The sequence below is a fragment of the Postia placenta genome (genome assembly GCF_002117355.1).
Source record: "Postia placenta MAD-698-R-SB12 unplaced genomic scaffold POSPLAscaffold_3, whole genome shotgun sequence".
In the NCBI taxonomy this organism is placed as follows: Eukaryota; Fungi; Basidiomycota; class Agaricomycetes; order Polyporales; family Adustoporiaceae; genus Rhodonia; species Rhodonia placenta.
The window spans coordinates 2292369-2312253 of NW_020169834.1; the positions used below are offsets into that span (position 1 = coordinate 2292369).

General features: G+C 52.0%; 6 protein-coding genes across 6 annotated transcripts; 2 read left to right on the forward strand and 4 right to left on the reverse strand.

The window, feature by feature from the left end:
* Positions 1-6: 6 nt before the first annotated feature.
* Positions 7-423, forward strand: POSPLADRAFT_1054117 (hypothetical protein; the record flags this gene model as incomplete). Its single annotated transcript, XM_024480487.1, has 1 exon — positions 7-423. The coding sequence occupies one exon, from the start codon at positions 7-9 to the stop codon at positions 421-423; it is 417 nt and encodes a 138-aa protein (XP_024342158.1).
* Positions 424-1208: 785 nt separating this feature from the next.
* Positions 1209-5215, reverse strand: POSPLADRAFT_1135007 (hypothetical protein; the record flags this gene model as incomplete). The annotated part of the gene is made up of 17 exons (XM_024484534.1): positions 1209-1676; positions 1733-1986; positions 2133-2205; positions 2328-2856; positions 2912-3171; positions 3221-3278; positions 3332-3482; positions 3536-3554; positions 3599-3772; positions 3829-3926; positions 3980-4014; positions 4069-4151; positions 4204-4266; positions 4308-4439; positions 4496-4656; positions 4722-5063; positions 5125-5215. 17 exons carry the CDS (start codon positions 5213-5215, stop codon positions 1209-1211), a joined length of 2991 nt encoding a protein of 996 aa, XP_024342159.1.
* A 2159-nt stretch (positions 5216-7374) lies between these two features.
* On the reverse strand, positions 7375-8822 carry POSPLADRAFT_1136519 (hypothetical protein; the record flags this gene model as incomplete). The annotated part of the gene is made up of 6 exons (XM_024484696.1): positions 7375-7519; positions 7574-7623; positions 7673-7993; positions 8045-8167; positions 8220-8278; positions 8330-8822. Coding segments are annotated over 6 exons (1191 nt in total), but the record flags the coding sequence as incomplete, so codon positions are not given.
* A 2406-nt stretch (positions 8823-11228) lies between these two features.
* Positions 11229-13910, reverse strand: POSPLADRAFT_1179061 (hypothetical protein; the record flags this gene model as incomplete). Its single annotated transcript, XM_024488637.1, has 16 exons — positions 11229-11324; positions 11384-11604; positions 11674-11701; positions 11752-11889; positions 11950-12189; positions 12310-12453; positions 12513-12602; positions 12656-12725; positions 12842-12897; positions 12961-12969; positions 13020-13038; positions 13092-13392; positions 13443-13456; positions 13508-13594; positions 13648-13751; positions 13812-13910. The coding sequence occupies 16 exons, from the start codon at positions 13908-13910 to the stop codon at positions 11265-11267; spliced, it is 1680 nt and encodes a 559-aa protein (XP_024342161.1). The 3' UTR covers positions 11229-11264.
* A 1144-nt stretch (positions 13911-15054) lies between these two features.
* Positions 15055-15933, forward strand: POSPLADRAFT_1054120 (hypothetical protein; the record flags this gene model as incomplete). The annotated part of the gene is made up of 4 exons (XM_024480488.1): positions 15055-15383; positions 15437-15503; positions 15556-15706; positions 15764-15933. 4 exons carry the CDS (start codon positions 15055-15057, stop codon positions 15931-15933), a joined length of 717 nt encoding a protein of 238 aa, XP_024342162.1.
* Positions 15934-16444: 511 nt separating this feature from the next.
* Positions 16445-18694, reverse strand: POSPLADRAFT_1032151 (hypothetical protein; the record flags this gene model as incomplete). Its single annotated transcript, XM_024476830.1, has 9 exons — positions 16445-16586; positions 16616-16704; positions 16752-16835; positions 16919-17000; positions 17202-17282; positions 17454-17722; positions 17946-18029; positions 18292-18495; positions 18686-18694. 9 exons carry the CDS (start codon positions 18692-18694, stop codon positions 16445-16447), a joined length of 1044 nt encoding a protein of 347 aa, XP_024342163.1.
* Positions 18695-19885: the final 1191 nt, after the last annotated feature.

The window sequence follows — 19885 nt, forward strand, 5'->3', positions numbered from 1 at the left end:
CGTCCGATGGAGAATGCGCAGGGTTCGGACTGGGACATCAATCCGCGCCTGGAAGCGTACATCCCCCCGCCGCCTAGGACGATGGAGGAGATTCGACGTGAGGCAGACGAGGCCTTCGACCAGTGGAACCCGAACTGGGATGCTCAACGTGCACGCGAGGAGGCAGAGCTTTCGTCGGACTCTATCCACTTTGGCTACATCCCTCCTTGGCTGCTAGGCAACCTGGTCGATACGTCTTTCAGTGGTCTTTCGGACGTCTCCTCGTCATGGTCTATAGCTAGAGAGGACGCTCCCACGAACGGACCCATAGAGAATGCCACTAGCTCTAGTAGGCCGGCTGAGGTGCGTCCGGAGGCGTGCACCCATCCAGGCGATGACTTTGCGGCACATCTTCCTGCTGTTGACGGCACGCAGGGCACATAGGCCACGATCTCTAGTGACAGTTCTCGACAACTTCGGCAAGCGGTCTGCCTCTCGACTTGTGCTTACTAGGTCGCTGCTCGGCTCTTACGACAAAGCTAGCATACTCTCTCGGCTGAGTGTGCTGCGACCCTTCTGGCTGGCCAGGGTATATTGCCGACGAGTCTGGCGCATTTCGTCTTCGAGGGTGCTCGATGCACTGTTGAAAGGCTTGAGATGTCTTGGACAAACGGTAATTCGGGGTCGACGAGCGCGCGATCCCAATACAGGCAAGTGCTATTGTTGCATCTTGACGGACGATTATTGATACACAGGTTGAAATACAGAGAATCCCAGCTCGGAGCAGACACAGACGGAAGCAAGCCTCGTCAGCATGAATATTGACGGTCGCAGGGCAGGGCCCCTGATGATCATAGGCAAGACTACACTGTAATTGTTCTTACGCCTTTATGCTGGTCTCTCGGAGACCTGCTCGTGAGTCGTTTCTCCCCCCTCCCGGTGCTCAAGGCTGATTTCACTCCATGATTAATGTTGACGCACTGCTGATTGCGTGCATAACACCGGTACGATGACCTTTGAAGCTTGAACCCCTAGGTTGACATGCAGACAACGTCTCTCGCGGATTGAAGAATAAAATGCTTTGGTTTGGGCTGCGAATACATACTCTATGCGTGACCTTAGACTCTACTATTTATGGCTGCCGCAAACAACCTCTGAGGCATGAGGGTACATCACCCCATGTTCCGTGCCGCCTACTAGCAATTATAGCTATCGAATGCATTCAATCATCACTGCTCCGCTAACAGCCCAACCTTTCGCCAATATGCCAACCAGTTCTTGACGTGCTCTGCACCAAGTTGAGATACACTAGGGGCTGACAATGTCGGGGATGCTGCGACAGCTTGGGAGACATCAAGCTGGAACATCCCTACAGACAGCCGACCGACATTGAACTTAGCAGCGAGTCCTCGGTAGAACGGGAGCAGCTGGATCGCGTGCAGGTTCTGCAAGGCTTTACGCGAATCGCTGCCCTCCCTCTCGGCTTGGGAGACGTCCTGCGCGGCCTGCTCGAGCTTGGCGAGCCACTCGTGGTACGGGACAAGAGGTATTGAGAAAGCCTGTGCGACGTGTACAGCAAGCGAGTGCCATGGGACAGGCCGCGGGTGATTGAGGTGGACGACTTTGATATGCAGCGGCGTGTCCATGAAGTCGACCATGGCTTGCGCGGCAATGTCGAGTGGCACCCACGCAACACCCTGAAACATGCGCTAGTGTTGATGAATTAGAACGACTTAGAAGATCCTTGACGTACCCTCTCATCGTCAGGAAAACATCCCAGCTTTACAGCACTCTGAACTATGGACGGAAACCATTCGTGAGCGTTCCACGAGCCTTCCAGAGCACCACAGATCTGTCCAACTCGAACGACCACAGGCTTCAGCGGCGTGCTGGCAGCGGCATTGTATAAGATCTCTTCGGACACCCATTTCGACTCCGTGTAGCCGCTGCCAACGGCGACGTCGGGGTTGATCAAAGCCTCAACTAAATTATCATCACGGTCGATATCTAGGAGGAAGTGAGATGGTCATTAGTCTTCTTGTATCCCTGCCAGGTGATGATGCACCAACTCGTGAAGACACCAATTGAGCTGGTGTAGATTAGCCTTGGGGGTTTTGCCAGCGGCGACGTGAGGGCGAAACATATAAGCGCACGCACGCCGTACACGTTCGACTCGAATGACGCCAATGAAATGCTGAAATCCACACGCCATGCTGGATTGCGACCCTGAGCATGAAAGGAATCACCAGGGTGATCACCACGTACCGTTGTGGATGATATACGTGACCGACGTATGCAACTGAGCTGCTATTAGTGTCGCGCACGTAATCTTCTCAAATGAGACTCACCTCCTCGTAGACTTTCTCTTCCAAGCCGAAATTCGTTGTAGACAAGTCGCCTTCGAGCAGTACCACTTTCTCAGAATTGACAATGCTAGCATCCAGTCCACGATCAACCAACGCAGACTTCTGCCTCTCGTACAGATTTTGACCATGCTTTGCCGGTCGGTTGAACGCGTAAACGCGAGCGACCTTGGGGTCCGCGACGAGCTCCTTGAGCGCATAACATCCAAGGCCTCCGGTCGTGCCAGTGATCAAAACGACCTTGCCCGGTTCCATGTTGGCAGCCGCACTACCCCGGTGTATGGGGAAGTCCTTGCTGTATTTAGCCACCATGGCCCGCATTGCATCAGCGCGCGACGCTGGCTGCCGGTCCTCTCCGTCCGTAGTACCGAGGGCAAGAGCCAAGACAAATGATGCCATGCGCGAGATAGTCGGGTAGTCGTAAACAAAATTGGAATTGACTTTGCGGGTATCGATCTTCGCAGAGTCGCGAAGTACACGGAGGATGGTGTTGCGAATCCAGGTTGCTTGCAGACTGTGCAGCCTGAGTATGGCGCCTGTCGATACAAGAGGTGGCAAAACGTGCTTACCTGTCACAACCGTGTTGGAAAATATCGTCTTCGTCTTTCAGTGGAACAGCGACGAGCTTCTCCACAACTGTACGTATGAATGAAGCGGCCGATCTATCGTCCCAGTGGGCAGGCGGTTCCATGGCCGACTGGGAGCTGCTGTCTACAGCGTCGTACAATGCATTGATTTCTTCCTCATAGTCCTTTATGGCGGGAGCACGACGGACAGTGCCCTTGTGTGTGTAGCTGAATGGCTTCGAGGGTTTGGCGATTAGAATCATCTACTTACAATGTCAATGACCGCTGGTAAAGATTGCACTAATCGCTTACTTCCTTGAAAATTCTAGAATGTTGGGGTGCAAAAGCGTTCATCTTCTCCACAGACGGCCTAGAACATAGAAGCGGTCAAATTCAGAACGTTCAATGCGAAGACACAATTACCATATCTTGTTTCTAAATGCAGCCACGCGAGCGTCATCAGACGAGTCGAGCCTGATTTCAGACCTTGGCTGAACTAGCACGCCAGCTTGAAACCGCCCGCGGCCGAAAATGATACAATCGGACACATCGGGATCCTTCCTCAATATCTCCTCTACAGTGGACCATCAGGATAACGACTACGCGAAGCACTGCAAAAATCCGCACCTAGGGGCCCTGGGTTTGTCTGGATGAATTATTCAGGCAGTCAGTACACGTACTCAGTCGGACCAGAGCGAGACTGGCCTTCTCCCCTGTGCTATGCATGATCTGGTCGTCAGTACGACCCACAATCTTCCAATAGCCGGGCCTCGTCGGATGTGGCATAACGAGATCCGATGTGGCGTAGGCGTCAACCCCATCGACTTGTGTGTTAACGACAGCGGGTCTGTGCAAGTTATTCGCCTGGAGCGATATTTGTGAACTCATATTACAGTGCTCATGGTAGGTGGATTGCTCACAACGACAACAAGTTCATAGGTATTATCGCCCATAGCAAGCATTTCTATCGAGATATGCTTTTGAATCCTGAAGTACTCCCATTCGATGGGAGGTTCGGCTATTTGGCATTGCGATAAGTGAACTATATTGTAAATCAAGACATCATCCCACCTTCGTAGACGATGTTCAACATTCCCGTTTCGGTGCTGGTCGTTCCACCATTAGTGAAGTAGACTCAAGTTACAAGCGAAGGTACATACCATCCGTAAGCATCGTATATATGTACGCCTTTTGACATTAGCATATCGCCGATCTCCTTATTGAGAGGACCGCCGCCAAACGTCTACACAGATATTTCATTTTCTACTGTCTCCTTCGGATCGCAGTGTACGCACCAAGCCCTCGCGGGAGGCGAGCCACTCGACGTATTCTTCATTATGCGCCCATGTCTGGATCTTCTGTCAGGATGACCATCTGATGATGATGAGAAATGACCTACCTCAATAAATGACGGCACGGCCCAAACGAGATCGCAATTCGACGCTTGCAGGGCACGGAATACAAGGTCTGGTGTGGGCACAAGAGGCGGTTGCCTAGGCTCAAAAACAGCAAGTGTTTGACCCGCAGATGCCTGACATTCCAGCCAATTAGTACGGAGGCGGAAGAGAATTGCCAACAAGTACGTACCGCCCACAGTACATTCACAAATGCGAGGCCGTGAAAGAAAGGCAAAGAATGCAGAGAACTAACGAGATCTGTAATTTCTCGCTCGAAGTACCACGGGTAGGTGGCGATTTCTATCAGACGGCGATTGGACCATACTATAGGCTTTGGGAACGCCGTTGATCCTAAATACATGCACACGCAGTTAGCACAGAATGATACGATGCGCGATGATGTAATCCGGTCTCACCAGACGAATGCATAATCATTGTTGGGGCATCAGGATCCCTGCTATCATGTGGCAGCTCTTCGCTTGCAGCTAGGCCATTAGAAGGGGACAAGAACAACTCCTTGAATGTAAATGCGGAAGAGACGCCAGGAATAGTCACAGGCATGTATTGTGTTTTCAAGATATCGAGAGCATCCCGAACAAGGTCGGCGATGCTCTGCTCCTTACTAGTGAGTATGTGCTTCACTCCGGCCTTGTTTAACAAGTGCGCCACAGCGGCAGGTGAGTTCCGGATGGAGAGGGGAAAGACGACGAAGTTGGCACGAATGACTGCCATTTCAGTGATTGCGTACGGAATGGCATCTATCGAAGGGAGCGGTTAGCTTCTATACATTGTTACATGTCCACGGGAGTTGGTTCGTACCTGAAGATGCAAGTAGAGCGATAACCGTCTTGTTGTCGAAGGCTCCTTCGGTGCGCATACGGTCCTTGATCACCTTGGACGCCGTGTACATTGCGGCAACTGCCTCAGACCAAGGTATAGAGCGTATTCCGCCGTCTTCTCGGGCGTAAATAAAGTAGGAGTGGTCAGGAGAATGGACCGCAAGCCAATCCCATATTTCTGGCATGCTCAACGATCCGTCCAACGGAGGAGCGTTGAAGGTAGTACTAGAGAGTGCTTGAGTGCGAGGAAGAAGAGACATGATACGACGAGTGGTTGAAGCTGCGAAAGTGGTGTTGCTTTCCAGGGCTGTAGTAGTCGGCCAGTGGTTTAGTAAGAGATGCAGTGGGAGATGACTGGAATTTATAGCAACTTGGAGATGGCTAAATGCCACATTGTCAGTCTTCCAACACATAAATCATGAACGTGACTCCTGATGACGGCAGCTAAGTGTTGAGCTCAGGCAGCGTAAAGTTCAGCGAAAACAACGAAGTTGGTGTCGGACACAACTTTTGGTTCTGTGAAATTGCAGGACTGGCCGGTCCCAAAGCCATAATGGCCGCGCTAGAAGCAGTATTTAAACGCGCACGGAAAGAAAGATGTCAGCACACTCGGGAACATAGACACGATGTGGACCCTGGTGCTCCAATATTCTGTGTGCAACCATGTGAGAACATCAGAGAATAGATACCCCCAAACACCGTGTCATTTGAGGGTACTCCTAGACAAGTCAGACTTATGACTACGACTATTAAACATCGGACTGAATGTCGTGAGTCCTCATCAAGCAAGCAACACAATTTTTACCAGCATACCAGGTATGGAAATGCTGAGTGATCGGCAATCGCTCTGGCAGGGTGGTGGGTTTGGAAATATGATGTTGTATTCTTCTGAGTCAGTACAGTGCGAGATGACCTATTGTGCATTCTCAGGGTGATGACACCGATCTACCGCCAGGTTACGCGGGCATTTCCAGTTTTCCAGTATGCTAGATCGGCTATCAGCGTTGGCAAATTCAGGTATGATGTTCTGAAGATATGGCGGCGGCTTACAACAAAACCGTAATGATGATGGACCTAGCTTAAAATTTGCAGATAGGCGGCATGGAGCACAGCAGCGCTCGGCACTCGGGGACGTTCCAAAATTTGTCCTTTTGGTGTGCCCCGTCGCTCTCTTATGGCAGAGAGCGACAAACTTTGCACCCCATGACGCGATGCCAGTAGCTTCCTCACTTCGACCGTTAGTCATGATGCTAGACTGCACTGCCGACTCCTGCCGTGAGCTTCTGCCCCGCCTTGGTCGCTGTCGATCGCGGGTGGCTGAGGAATCAGTTGAGGTTGGAAGTACCTACCAAAACGGTTGGCGCTCTGCGACTGCCGAACGAGCGAGCGACACCCCTATTAGATTCTTGAGATGCAGTAGCCCTGCATCTCCCGTGATGCAGGCTGTACATGCTCGTTCGCGAAATTTGTTCTTCGGTCCCCCCCCAGTTCGAGGATCAGGTCAAGATCGTGAAGCATTTGTCCATAATTTGCCTTGAACTTCTTTTAGCACTAGTCACTATCAGCCTTAGTCGAATACACCATTGATACAACTCCAGTCTCCAGATGTCCCTTTGCAATATGGCGGCGACACCTACGGGTATCACTGAGTCAGCAGTCGATTGCCGGTCCTGCTCAGCAAAGTCAAGTCGCCGTGCGATAACGACCCTCTGCGACCCGTGTATGGGAGCCGTTCTATCCCAGCTCACCATCACTCTCCGCGCACTCGACCAGGTCCATCGCCTCATCGCAAGGCAAAACTGCCCTGCCACGGCGCCCAAAGAGGCTCCGCGATCTCAGCCATGTTACAGAGGTACTCATACTCCCGTCCGCCATGCCCGATTGGCTCTCATCAGAAGCTGTCATCTACTTTCTGTGGGTTGTTGTCTGACCTGGATGAATGTGGACGAAGTATGAGTGGGAGGTTTCGCTCTCCCAATGGATAAGAATGCACTGCGAATTGATATGGTGCGTAAGATACATGATTGCGTATAAGAACATATTGCAATGACTATGAGATGATATCAGTTGAGTAAGTCGAATAAACAATGACTACAGTGACACCAGCGATTTTCCTGAGACATCGAAGCAAACCAATGAGCAGTCACAAATCCAAGAGTCCCGGAGCAGATGTGAGGATATGTTGCAAGATGAAAGGACAACATGAAGAAGCGTCGCAGGAGCGGAGACATTAGCGGTACTGTTGAACAAGATGCTCCAGCTCTTCGACGACCTCGGTCATCGAAGGCCTGTCCTGGTGTTCATGTGCCCACATGCGCTCCATCAAATCGACAATCTCAGGGCACCAATGTTTGCGTAGCCCGCTCACAGATGGTCTTGAAATGATGTCATGAGTATCATGCAGCATCGTAGGTATGGGTAATGCGCACCTTTGCCGTTCGGCACCAACTGTTTTATAGATCCCGTGTTCGTTTTCACCCTACAGGAATGTTAACATATGCCCCAATGTGTAATGAACTTGCACTTACTTCCCACGGGTATTTCTTGTTCTGAACATGCCATTGGAGCATCTCCCAGTAGACCATCGCGCATGAAAACACGTCCACTTTATGGTTGTACTTGGGATGGGCATGCCACAACTCAGGAGCTTGCCAATTCACTGTGCCGACGACACTGCGCATCATGGAACGCGTTGACTGTTTCACCTTGGCCAAACCGAAGTCTGTGATCTTTGCAACGCCTTTGGACGTAATAAGAATGTTGGAAGACTTGCAATCTCGATGAATCACAGATGGTTTGCGCGTATGGAGGTATTCCAAGCCGCGAGCGATGTCGAGCATGATTGACAGCTGGCAAAGGTGAGATTCGATAGGTTCAGCAGCGATGCGGGCTCGACTTACAACTCGATACAAGGAGGGGGGATTGACATTCCGGATGTAGTCGAAGAGATCACCATTCGAGCAGAGCTCGCTCACGATCATAACCGGTGTATCTCGCGTGTTCTCTGGAATACTCACACCCAACTGCATGTCGCATGAGATATGGGGGGTGCAGAAGAAAGGCTAGGACACGTACAAATCGAACGATATTCGGGTGATTAAAGTCGCCAAGCAACTTGAGCTCTTTAATGTCCACTAAGCTATGTCAGTCGGACAATCACAAAAAGAGGCCAATGTCGCACGCACTTGCACTTAGCTGACCCCGGAACTCAGCGATTGCAACCTTGCGACCCTTGAACTTGCCAATGTAGACGTCTTTGAAACCTCCGCTGCCGATTTTCTCTAGTTTCGTGAGTTTCTCAGGTGGAATCTCGCGGTCTTCGAGGCCCAAGCTCTCCAGGTCAAGCTCAAGCTCGGGTTCGGGTTCCTTCCGGCGTCCTGAAAGCGGCGGCGTCCGAGGCTCGTCAAGATGTATCCGTTCGGATCGAAGAAGCACGGGCGGCGTCTGGCTAGTACTCTTGCTGCGACTCTTTCTACAGGGGCGGCCTTTAGGGGTCACAGGGCGCACTGTACCTGTAGAGGAGGGTGAGCTGCACCGACGATCTCGCCATTGCAGTAGCGCCTTGGCAAGCTGAGGTTTAGTGCCTGTTGCATCAAGTTCACGAGTCTCGCAGAGTCGGACTAGGTCATCCCGACGTAATCGTATGAGCGTCTTCTTAGTAGCAACGGTGAGATCGACTGAGACAGGGATATTAGTCTTGAAAGCTGTTCGTTAAATAACCACTCACTATCGTCATCCATAGGCTCATCCGCCTCTTCCACATCTTCTTCTACGTCTTCCACGTCTACATCCTCCTCTGTTACAGTGCTTTGGTCTTCCTCGTCCTCGTCCTCGTCATCCTCGTCCTCGTCGCCGAGGGACTCTCCGTCGTCTTCCGTGACGACCTTACCGCTGCGTAATTTGCGAGGTGTTATCAGAGGAGGTGAGTCGACTCCTTCAGATTCTTCGCTAACGGCGCGTCTTCCATCGTCTCCCTCGTTCTCCCCATCGTAACCATCCACACTGCCATCCACCACTTCATTCTCACTCTCCTCATCGTCACCGTCGCTCGGCGGAGTATGTGTCTGTATCTGTCGCGGGCGTAGTCTCTTCTTAACTGGGGTACGTAGGCGGGATGGTTTCGGCGTGACCATTTGCGAAGGCGAAGGCGAGTCTATCAGCTGATCGACTTCCTCGTCTTGGTCTGTCTCGCTGTCGTCCAGTTCATCTTCTTCATCCTCCTGCGAATCATCTTCTCGAAGGGCCCCCACAGGAGGCTTCGCCTTACGAGTCGGTACGACGCGCCTCCCCAGCTCACGATCAACCTCCGCTTTCTGAATGGTTTTTCGGCCATCAGGTCGCTCCTTCTCCCCCTTACTACGCAGGCGGCGCGGACTCGGTGAAGTGCTCGCGATTGATCGCTCGACCTCGGTGAGGTCGGTGAGGTCACTATCGTCATCGAATGGGGTAGAGGCCTTGTACTGTACTTGATCGTCGAACTCCACCTGTTTATTCTTTCCTTTGCCCTTAACGTCGACAGATGCAATGGATACAGGTTTTTCCTGCGACAACTTGCGATGGCGAAGACGGGTCACAGGGGGCGATGGAAGGGATGAAACAGCGGTAGATGGAGACTGAGACGATCTGCTTGAGCTGGCATTGCTCGCGCCCCTTCTAGTATCATAAAAATCAATGAAAACAGGCACGACTAATCTGGTCTCTCACCTGCGTGTCACAGGTCCACAGACGTGTGGTGTGAATACGTCCCTTGCTGTTTTGGCCCCCTTCAAAGAACTGCCACTGCGGTGGTCCAGCTGACCCATGGAAACACAGCGATCGGCAGGTCGTGCACGGGATGTACGACTCATATCAGCGACAGTAGCCCGCCGGCGCAGTGATTTACTGCGCACACCGAAGTCGGTCTCTTCGCCGCCAGCAATATTGCCCCCATCGGATGAACATTCGCTGGAGTTACTGTCGGCCACACCGGGAGAGGACGGCGGTAGTGACACAGTATCATCACGCGCAGCAATTAGGCAATCGACGATTTCGGGCTTCGTCAAAAGCTCCGCATCTTCGGAAAGGCCAGCGGCGACATATAGACGAACGAGTTCGTCCTTTCGTAAACGCAAGAGTTGTTTGGGAGGAGCGTCGTTGATCAGATAGCTATCGGCTGAGAAAGGGTTTACTGACATGTGCAATTGAAAACGTGCCGTACTTACATGAATCCAGAGCGGGTTCATCGTCGGAATTGTCCGAAAGTTCCCAGTGCTGGTGATCGTCAACTTCCATCCCACTCGCTATCTCATCGTCACTGGACTGAGGCATGGCCCTCCGTCTCTTGACCTTACCGAGCCCGCTACGCAGCCCCCTTCCTGCAGAAGTGTTTTCGTTACCACTAGCAATGCGCTTCCGTTTGACGCCCGCCTGATAGCTGTCAATCTCGTCGCGCATTCTTTCTTGATCCAGGTCGGGTCGTGAGCGCCGTGGATTGAAGTGTAGGGGCACAAGGACAGGTCTATGCGAGATGGGCGGCGAGCTGCCTGACGCGATCGGCGAGTGTGAGTCGAAACTAGACGGTAGGTAGCCGTTTGTGTGAGTAAAGACGCGTCTACGAGTTGCTATGACGCGTTTTGACTGTAGCGTCTGGCGAGTCGTTGAAGAAATGTCCGTGATCGAAGGAACTCTATGTTTTGTGCGTCGCTGCTGTGCCATACTCGCATGTGCGAGTCACGTCCCAGAATTGTCTAAGCTTTGGAAGCCAGCGTGGTAAAGAGTCGCACGGATGCAGATGCAATGGCAGTCCTCACAGTCCCCGAGGGCGATAGCTGGATAGGGATGCGTCGTCGTCGCCGCCGACGTCGTTGACGCTGGAGTGGTTTGAACCTCAAAACAAGAACCAAAGATGGACAAACAAACCATGATAGCGCCGGCGCTTAGGTCACGCTTATGCACGATCACGCATAATGCACGTGCGCACTTCATCTGAGTGTTTAAGCATCTCTTCAAATAATTCATCCATTGGATTAGAGCAAGTACTGTCATTGTATTGCAAAACATCATCCCGCATACTCCTTTCGTTATCTAAAACAGAATCTGATACTTGGATTGTAACGTTTATGACATTCTAATCGGTACGTTTTACAGCTTTGCCACTATCTTCCTCAAAACAGCTTTCTGTATTTTTCCTGTTGACGTTTTCTTTCCAACCGATGATCAGCAACTGAAGATTTATGGTCGCGCCCGATGTATGAACCTACCGGGAGTTCTGCCACAACCTCTACCCATTCGGGGCATGCAAATCCCGGAAGGCGACCACGTGCATGCAATTTCAGCGACTCTGCAAACGTAGCGTGCCGACCATCCCAAAACGAGGCACGTTGCGGGTGCAAAATCACGAATGCCATAGGGCGCTCGCCCCAGCGCGGATGAGGTCTTGCGACGACGGCGATCTCCAACACATCGGGATGACTAGCTAGCTCTGCACCAACACATGTGAGCGGTGTTTTACCATCTAACAAAGGCTTTAGACAGCGAAATTAGTTCGTACCTTGCTCGATGGCAAGACTGGACGCGTTCTACATTACATCAACCAACAAGGAATAGTCTCCTGAACCAAATTACCCACCTCTCCTCCAGATATGATGATATCCTTGCTTCTGTCCTGAATGGCGATATATCCGTCCGAATGCATAACCGCCAAGTCGCCTGTGCTGAAATATCCCCCTCGGAATGCCTTCCTTGTTGCATCGGGATCTCTGAAATACTGCAAGGTGATCAGCTGCCCTTGTCTTTTCGCTCTGCATTGTGGAGACATATCACGAACCTCCTTCATGACCATCGTGCCACGCAGAACCACCTCTCCTACAGTCTTCCCATCCTTTGGTACGTCGACTAATTCCATGTTGACGTCATCTTGTTCATCTTCTTTAGGCGGATAGACAACGCGCACATCATCTGAAATCGCATAACTGAGACCTTGGCGTGCCATATATCTCGCACGCTGATCGAGAGGTAGAGAAGCCCATTCCACCTGTTCGTAGCACCTTGTGAAGGGGCCATAGGTCTGTGTTGTCATTAGTGAATATCAAATATGACTCTAGCGCATGAATACTCCACACTTCACTGTAGTTAGGAGCCCGTAAGAAGTCGGTTGAGCGGCAGACGATATAGCAAGGAGTACGACGTACGTCAAACCGTAGACGTGGACTGGATGAATATTCTTTTTCTCTAGCTCGCCGAGAAGATGGGCGGTAGGCGCCGAGCCAGCAACAATAGCAACAACAGGCCTACTCAGCAGTCTAGCATCCGGTGCATTGACCAAGCCGATCTGTCATATATTGCATTCTGTTTGAATGTGTGCAACAATCAAACGTCAAAAACACGAACCTGTACGGTAGGCGCACCACAGTAGTGTGTCGTTCCAGAATATAAAAGATGATGCCAAATGTGGGGGTATGACACTTTCCTGAGCGTGATCTAATCCCTTTCAGTCTGCAGGAATTCGCGGGCTAAAGCTGCATACTACTCACCTGTGTCGCGCATGCAAACGTGATAGCCCAGGGGAACGTCCAACCACATGCATGAAACATAGGAAGGATCCTTCGCCAAGAGTTAATACCTCGAACGACATCTAATTCGAAACGACTTGCCAGAGATACGTGGAATCTCGAGTGACACTGGTTCATGTCAGACTATATGCGCCCAGAACGCAATACAGGACGTACTGAGTTTCATGAGCGTTGGCGATTCCGGTGAGATATGCTCCTGGTAACTTAATTTAGGAACAATAATGCCCATGAATTTCGGTCCACTCACCTCGAAGCGTGTATACGACACCCTTCGGCTACATGCGGATTAGAAATAGATTAGAGGCGACAAACTGTGTATGCTAACCCGACCTGTCGTCCCGGACCTGAGAAACTCGCGTCAAGAACCGCTTGCGTTTTACGGTATGAGCAGACCTACGTGTAGCACAATGCAGCAGGTGCATTTTCATCCGCCTCCCACTCGAGGCCGGGCCAACCCCTGTCACCGCTGTACCGTCTCCCATTGCTCAAGAATTGTTCGTATGGGTCGTCGGCTCTCCCTGAATCGTTCGCAACAATGACTGGAATTCGGGCATCCTGCACGAGATGCGCCAGTTCGTGGTCGACCAGAATGAGCTTTGATCCGCTATGTTCCAGAATATAGGCCACTTCCGGCGTTGTCAGACGCGTATTGATCGGACAAATGACAGCGCGGGCAGCGAGGACACCATGGTGAGCGTCTAAGAGGTCGTAAGTACAAAACATGACTTCAGCGGGAGAAGACAAAGACCGGCTATCAACGGTCTATTCAGACATCAGCAGACGTTTGTGCAAAAGAGGGAAGACGTCGCTGACGAATTAGGAGCGATTACAGCCACACGATCTCCGGGGCAGATCCCGAACTGGATTAAGGCGTAGGCGAGATTCTGAACGCGTTGGGTCCTGAGTTCAATAGTAAGTGATGTTCTATCCAAGTTTAGTGGGAGATTGCTGACCAAACTGCGTAAGAATAGAACACAGGATGATCGACATCAGGATGCGCGAGAGCCAGCTTGTTTGGGTAGACTTGCGCCGCTTTCAGTAGAAATGCCAACGGATTCTATTTACCACGCGGATACCTATCAGTGCCATGCGAGTGAATGTATGCATATACCCATACGAGTGGTTGCTTGTCTACAGGAAGACCACCGGGTAGCCGGAGTCTGTAGTTCACATTAGCAGGAGGGACACTCTCAGCCGTGGGTCGAAACGATCTCATGGTATCTGTAAGATAGTCAATTAGAGCGTAAATCCATTCCAGACAAGCGTTCCACAGCACCTGCTAATGTCATAGTGAAGCAGTGTCTAAGTCGAGCAATTCAATGCGGGTAAACTGTGGTGCGACGTATCGACGGCTAAAAGCTAGCAGTAAGGGGGCTCCGGAAGGCTTATCCATTACTACTGTAGCAAGTGACGGGATGTCACCATCTCAGGTGATGGTCAGAGAGTTCGCCGGCTTCGGCCATCCGTGTTATTCCTTGATGTGCGCTCGTTCTGTGCTGTGCACCATGATTCTTCAGGTACATCGCAACAAAGTGCCATTCTGGCCTCTACGAGTGCAGCTCAGCATTATCGATAAATAATGAATATGAACTTTGCGCACTCTGAGGACTTACGGACGCATTACCGCCGGTGGCTGAGCGCTGAGGCCCGATGGTAGCCAATGGGGGTCGTGTGGCCAGTGAACTGACCGGCGCGTGACCAACACCATGGAGCGCTCCGGTCTCGTGTTCGGCTCTCATGGCAATTTGAATCCATCACGGAGGAGAGGAAGGTCACGAGCCTATCCTCATTGAGGTACTAACAAACCGCCTAAAATGGCAGGTCAAAAGGGAGGTCATCTATAGTTGCCCAATTGAGCAAATGCTTCCGCGCGTCTACCACTGCCAGCACCTATTGTCCTCCTTTTCAAGCTACACACCTTTGCCTTTGTCCACATCTTTTCTCTGATGCATGCCGCGCAAATACACGCATTGTTACAAACTCATCGCTCAGAAAATCAGAGAAAGTAACAAGGAGAAATGAGGAGGACATTGTGCAGACGCTGCACGAGCATCTAGACCGGGGAAATGCCGTATAGAAAGGTCTATCATCCTCGCTTATCCAGAGTCTATCCCATGTAAGCAATTACCTTACAAATAGAAAGGGAAAGCCCATCATGACATGGCCTATAGAATCCCGTGCACCGAATGGCACAAGTATTCGCATTCCCGCGCATGTAATCGCTTGAAGCTTCTTCGCGTGGTCGTACCCATTGTGCATACTTAACTATAGCGATACGCCTGGCGCCCCCGGAGTGAACCTTGCGTTCGCTATATTCCTCGCCGTCCTCCGCCATCGAGCACTCTTCCGCCCACAACAAAATGCTGCTCCAAATATCACACACAGATATTTTGCGAACCTCGTTTGTTGATTGCGCCACGGGCGCCGTAGCCTTTCGCACCAATACGTACCATCCACAACGCGCTCGGTCAGGCTCTTGCTCCTCTGCCAGCTCTTCCAGCTCTAGCGCATTGCAGGAACAGTTATCTGGAGACAATAACGTAGATCGAGTGACGTCCTTGGAGGACGCGTATGGAAATATTCTCGCTGAGATCACCTGGGATGGCGCGAATGCGTCCCTCATACGCGTCGGGGACGACTTGATCAAGGGCACCGCAGAACTCTTCGATGCTGCGTTCGTAAAGATATTGTAAGTGTCGTGTTCTGAGCGTCCTTACAGAGAGAGGACTAAGCGTGCTGCAGCCCCGACGCCACTCTCTTCCCCACTCGGCTGGAGTATACGTGGCGAATGACTCGAGACGATCTCTTGGTATGTCTGATTATCTCACTTTATGGCTCATGCCCTGATATCCCTGTACAAGCTTCTGGATGATGACGAAGAGGTCGTCGGCAAGCTCCATCAAAATCAAATTCAAGACGATCTAAAACTGGCGCCTGCGCCATCCTCAAAGATTGGGCACGATTACCTGGAGCTGAATACGCTTCCAGAAGACGAGCTTCCAGAGATGCTCGGTGTGTCATCTATCTTTACGCGCTCAAGACTTTGACTGAATTTCTCTCGTTCTGTAGTTTGCTACCTCCTTCTATGCACACTTCGTGAACGCATGTACTCCATCACCCGATTTGTCTATGGCCAGCCACAGAAAACCGATCCAATCGCGAAGCTCCGACGGGGTGCGACCCGTAGCATCGCAAACCTGCGCAACCGGTTCCGTCGTCGCAAGGCGCCAAATCATTGACTATTTCCTTCACGATCGCGCTATCCCCGCTGTGAATGACTCCCAGACGCTCTCCATTCCATCCGGCCGGATACTTTCGTTCACTTATCGCATATTGTTATTCGCGTTTGTACCTCCCATCACGCTCATTGCTATATCGCGCAATGCGCGCACTCTTTATCGATAGGCTATCTCCCAGAGTCCACACTCTTTTATGACGGACACGACGCAGTTTAACGTAGAGAATCGAAGGTTGTACAACAGTGTATCACGGAGAAATCAATCTAGACCCTTGAACGGAACGCCCGAGTCTTGACTTTCAAATTGTTGGTGTTCATCTTCGGTTCGCGGAAGTGTAGGATGACTCGATCCTAAGAATATCACTATCACAGTGGCGCTGGGATTGGTGGACCGTCTCTGCGTCAGAATATACACGAACGTTCCACAGTTTATGCTCTGGCGGCAACATCGTCGCGGGTTCTAGTTGATAATAACCAGAACTCACCCAGATTACTGGATACTCGAAAGCCGTCTATAGGTGCATGTAGGTGCGTGGAATTCTGAAGAAGCCGTGCGATGATAGGTTGCGCGGACCCGGGTAACCTCTAATGACCATGTAGGATGACACGAATGCAGGCGCGATGAGCGAAGCCTGAGTCAGAATGACACCGAGACTGTCAGCAATAATGTCCGACTGGCTTACAGATTCTCGCAACGTTTCACATCCTGCAAGTGCAGACAGAAGGACGGTTGCTTCTCCTCATCCATAATCTCCAGGCGTGCCTGGGCTCGCTATCACAGTTCGCAGTATCAGCACCTCTTCCATGAATGTCACTCACACTGTGAAATGAGGAGCCGTGGGCAACGCTATCCTGCATGGGGAACGCCTCCAACCGAACGGGAGCATTTCGATACGTCGCAGACTTCGTAGACATTGGCATGAAGTGCTGAAACGCTGGTTATCGTGTTCTTGCTTCCCAGACTTTCTCTGGAACCTTTGACGTACCCATGTCATGTAGCCATTACATACTCGAGAGCCCTCGTCGCGAATCATCCCCACAAGACGGATATCGTAGTAGTGGCGTCTTCTGATGGATCAGGTCATTCAGCAGGCGCCTGTGTAACGGCTATCGAAGGATGCAACGACAGTTTGATTGAGGTTTAACAGAGCATTGGGTCATTGCTGCTTCGACTAAGGGTTCATCCCTTCGTGGCACACCGGCATGTGGGGCTGCGGCTGATGAGCTTTGAAGTTTGTGGGGAGGGGTTTGTGCGGGGTGCCGATTTACCTCGAAGACGCTGCTGGAAGGATACCGCCGCATGTGAGTCCTGACGCGCATGAAACAGAGCCAACGCTATAGAGTTGGGACCTACCAAATGGGCAATGAAGCCTTGCATTTGGTGCCCTCCGATCCCAATCAAGGCGAAGCATTGCTGAGTCCGGGGGTGACAGTCTAGATCCCCGCCCGGGGACCCGCGTAAAGCCTGCTGGGCGACTCAATGTCGCGCTTCGTCCCATGCAGGCCTTCCTTTCTCCGTACCTGTCAGGCCTTCGTTTCTCCGTACGTGCCAGGCCCGCGGGGCGTAGAAGGGGTGGCCGTAGAAGAGTATCTGCGCCAAGCTTATTGGTCAGGCCGACACACGCTTCGAACGCCACAGCGCAGCGGCAAAAGATGCGAAGGAGTTCCTGCATTCCGTCGGGGTTGCGTGATGCCACATCGTATCTAACGAAGGGGCAAGAAGCATCAAGTCGACGTGCGTTCGAGCGCCACAGCTCCGAGGCGCTTGGAACGCCTGGATGTTCCATACCCTACACCGAAGCAGCATGACAGCGCCCTGGTACTGGAAAGTGGCTGCAACTGTGTTTATGCGATCTGCGTTGTCGTTCCCAGGCGCAGCCCGTGGCCGAGGGTGCCTTCGAATCAATTGGAGACTAGCCCGTCAGCCACGACGGGCTTGAGAGCGCTGCGCGGTTGCGCTGTTGGAGCGGGACGGAGACTTTCGCCGCGTTTGGGGGAGAGCGTGCTACGCACGCAATAGAGTGCTTGAAGTCCAATTCGCTGGCGTCCTAGGCTAGCGTTTTCGCGGGCAAGATACGCAAACGATTCCTCGGACATCTAGAATGCAACGCGCCCAATATCAGATTATAGGAAGGATCGCACCGAGGTTGTGGAATACACTTACACCGTCGTCTCTTTGCTTCTGCGTCTCGACGCTGTAGTCTCCCACAGGGCGCAATTAAGGCTACTGGGCCTGCTATTGTGGAGTATGGCGAGCGTCCATCAGGCCGCGCGGTCTGCGATAGAATTGCAGCATCCCGTTCATCTTGCCAGTCTGATGGAGTAGGAGCTGTCGGTTGCTTGTGTGGATATTACGCACATCAATACACAACTGGCGGGTACGCTCCCGCAAAGGGTAACGTTCGATTTGTCGAAAGTCGAGTCCCCGAACTCTCTTCGACACGTGGCAAACCTGCCGATGCATGGGAGCAAAAGAGGGCTTCTTAGATGCGTCTGCAAATCCAAGGATAGGAATCACATTGATTGACACCGGTGGCGGAAGGACATACTCGCCCGGCGTGCGCTGACATAAAACGAAAATATCCCTTCTTGTTTGATTGGTAACGGTATCCAGACTGCGATGCGCAGTATGTAGTGCACTGAATGCTAGGATGGTAGACGGGCAGCGTTCTGATATTGCAAATGTCGTATGCATAGAAGCGATGTCAAACGCGGGGATCCAGAAGAGTTCTGTATTGTGAAGCGATACGCACCTCTGACATATTCGTGCTTGCCCCCGCATTCCGTTGCGATGAAGGGTTGAAATTTCCAACTGTCTACAAGATGACGCAAGATGGACCTTGCGTAGTCATATCGGGAGACTGGCCTCATCTACTATCGACTTCTGATGCAAATGACGAGGACAAGATTGCTCTCGCTAGCACACGCAAGATCCGGCCGAGCTGCATCGATGGTTAGGGGGAGCCTGGACAAGGGGCGGCCGCGTAAAAGTTAAAAACCGGTGGCCTCATGGTGGTATGACTAGCAAAGGGTGTTGGAGGATGCGGCTGGCTCGACGCAGATTTGCATCCTCCGCCCTCCGAGTCGGAGGGTGTTTCAGGGAGACGACGTGCAGGCTGTGTAGACGATTGCTGGTTGCCTTTGCGAGGAGGGCGGTGTCAGAGTTGTACCGAAATGGGGGAAAGGAACAGGTGAAACTGTCTGTTTCAGTGTGCAAACAGTATGTACTGGCACAGCACGAAATATTGAAGATATGGCAGGCCACATCTCCGATCATCAAGCAAATCGGCGCTTGTCTGCCTGTGCAGGAAATCAATTTCGCTCGTTCCTGACGCGAACGTTGGCTTGGGCACAGACTAGTGTCTTTCCCAAGATATCCTGGCAAAACACCACCCGTGCACAGCCAGCACCCGACACCGACGTATGTAGCGCCCGAATGTCGCCCTGGAACACTTGTCGGCTACACCAATGATGACTGGGTTCACATCGGCGCTTGCGATTTCTTCTTCTTCTGCAGGATTGTGAAGTCATCCTACCTTCTCTTGATCCCACCCGAGACTCGCATTCTAACCTATCTTTGACAACACCGGCCGCTTCGCAGGGGCGCTGAGAATGGTCCTGGACAGCCGCGAGGCAAACTTCCTCTGCAGACGCTGCATCCACGTGGAATTCGTCGGAGGTGGCAGACGCACACGGTCCCGCGCCAGTCGCATCCACAGGAACCGCCGTCCGACGGCATGCCATTTGCTCTGACGCACCGCGAAGATTGGGTATCAGTCTTGCTTCATGTCGCCGGCCTCCCTCCATTGCGCACGGGCGGATCATCCGCCTCCGAGTCACCTCCGCCCAATAATAGTTGATCCGAGCATTTGTATAAATTCTCCAGCCTGTCTCCACCACAAAATCACCAATCCCCGCCCCAACACAGGTCTCTACCAGGTCTACATTAGCTC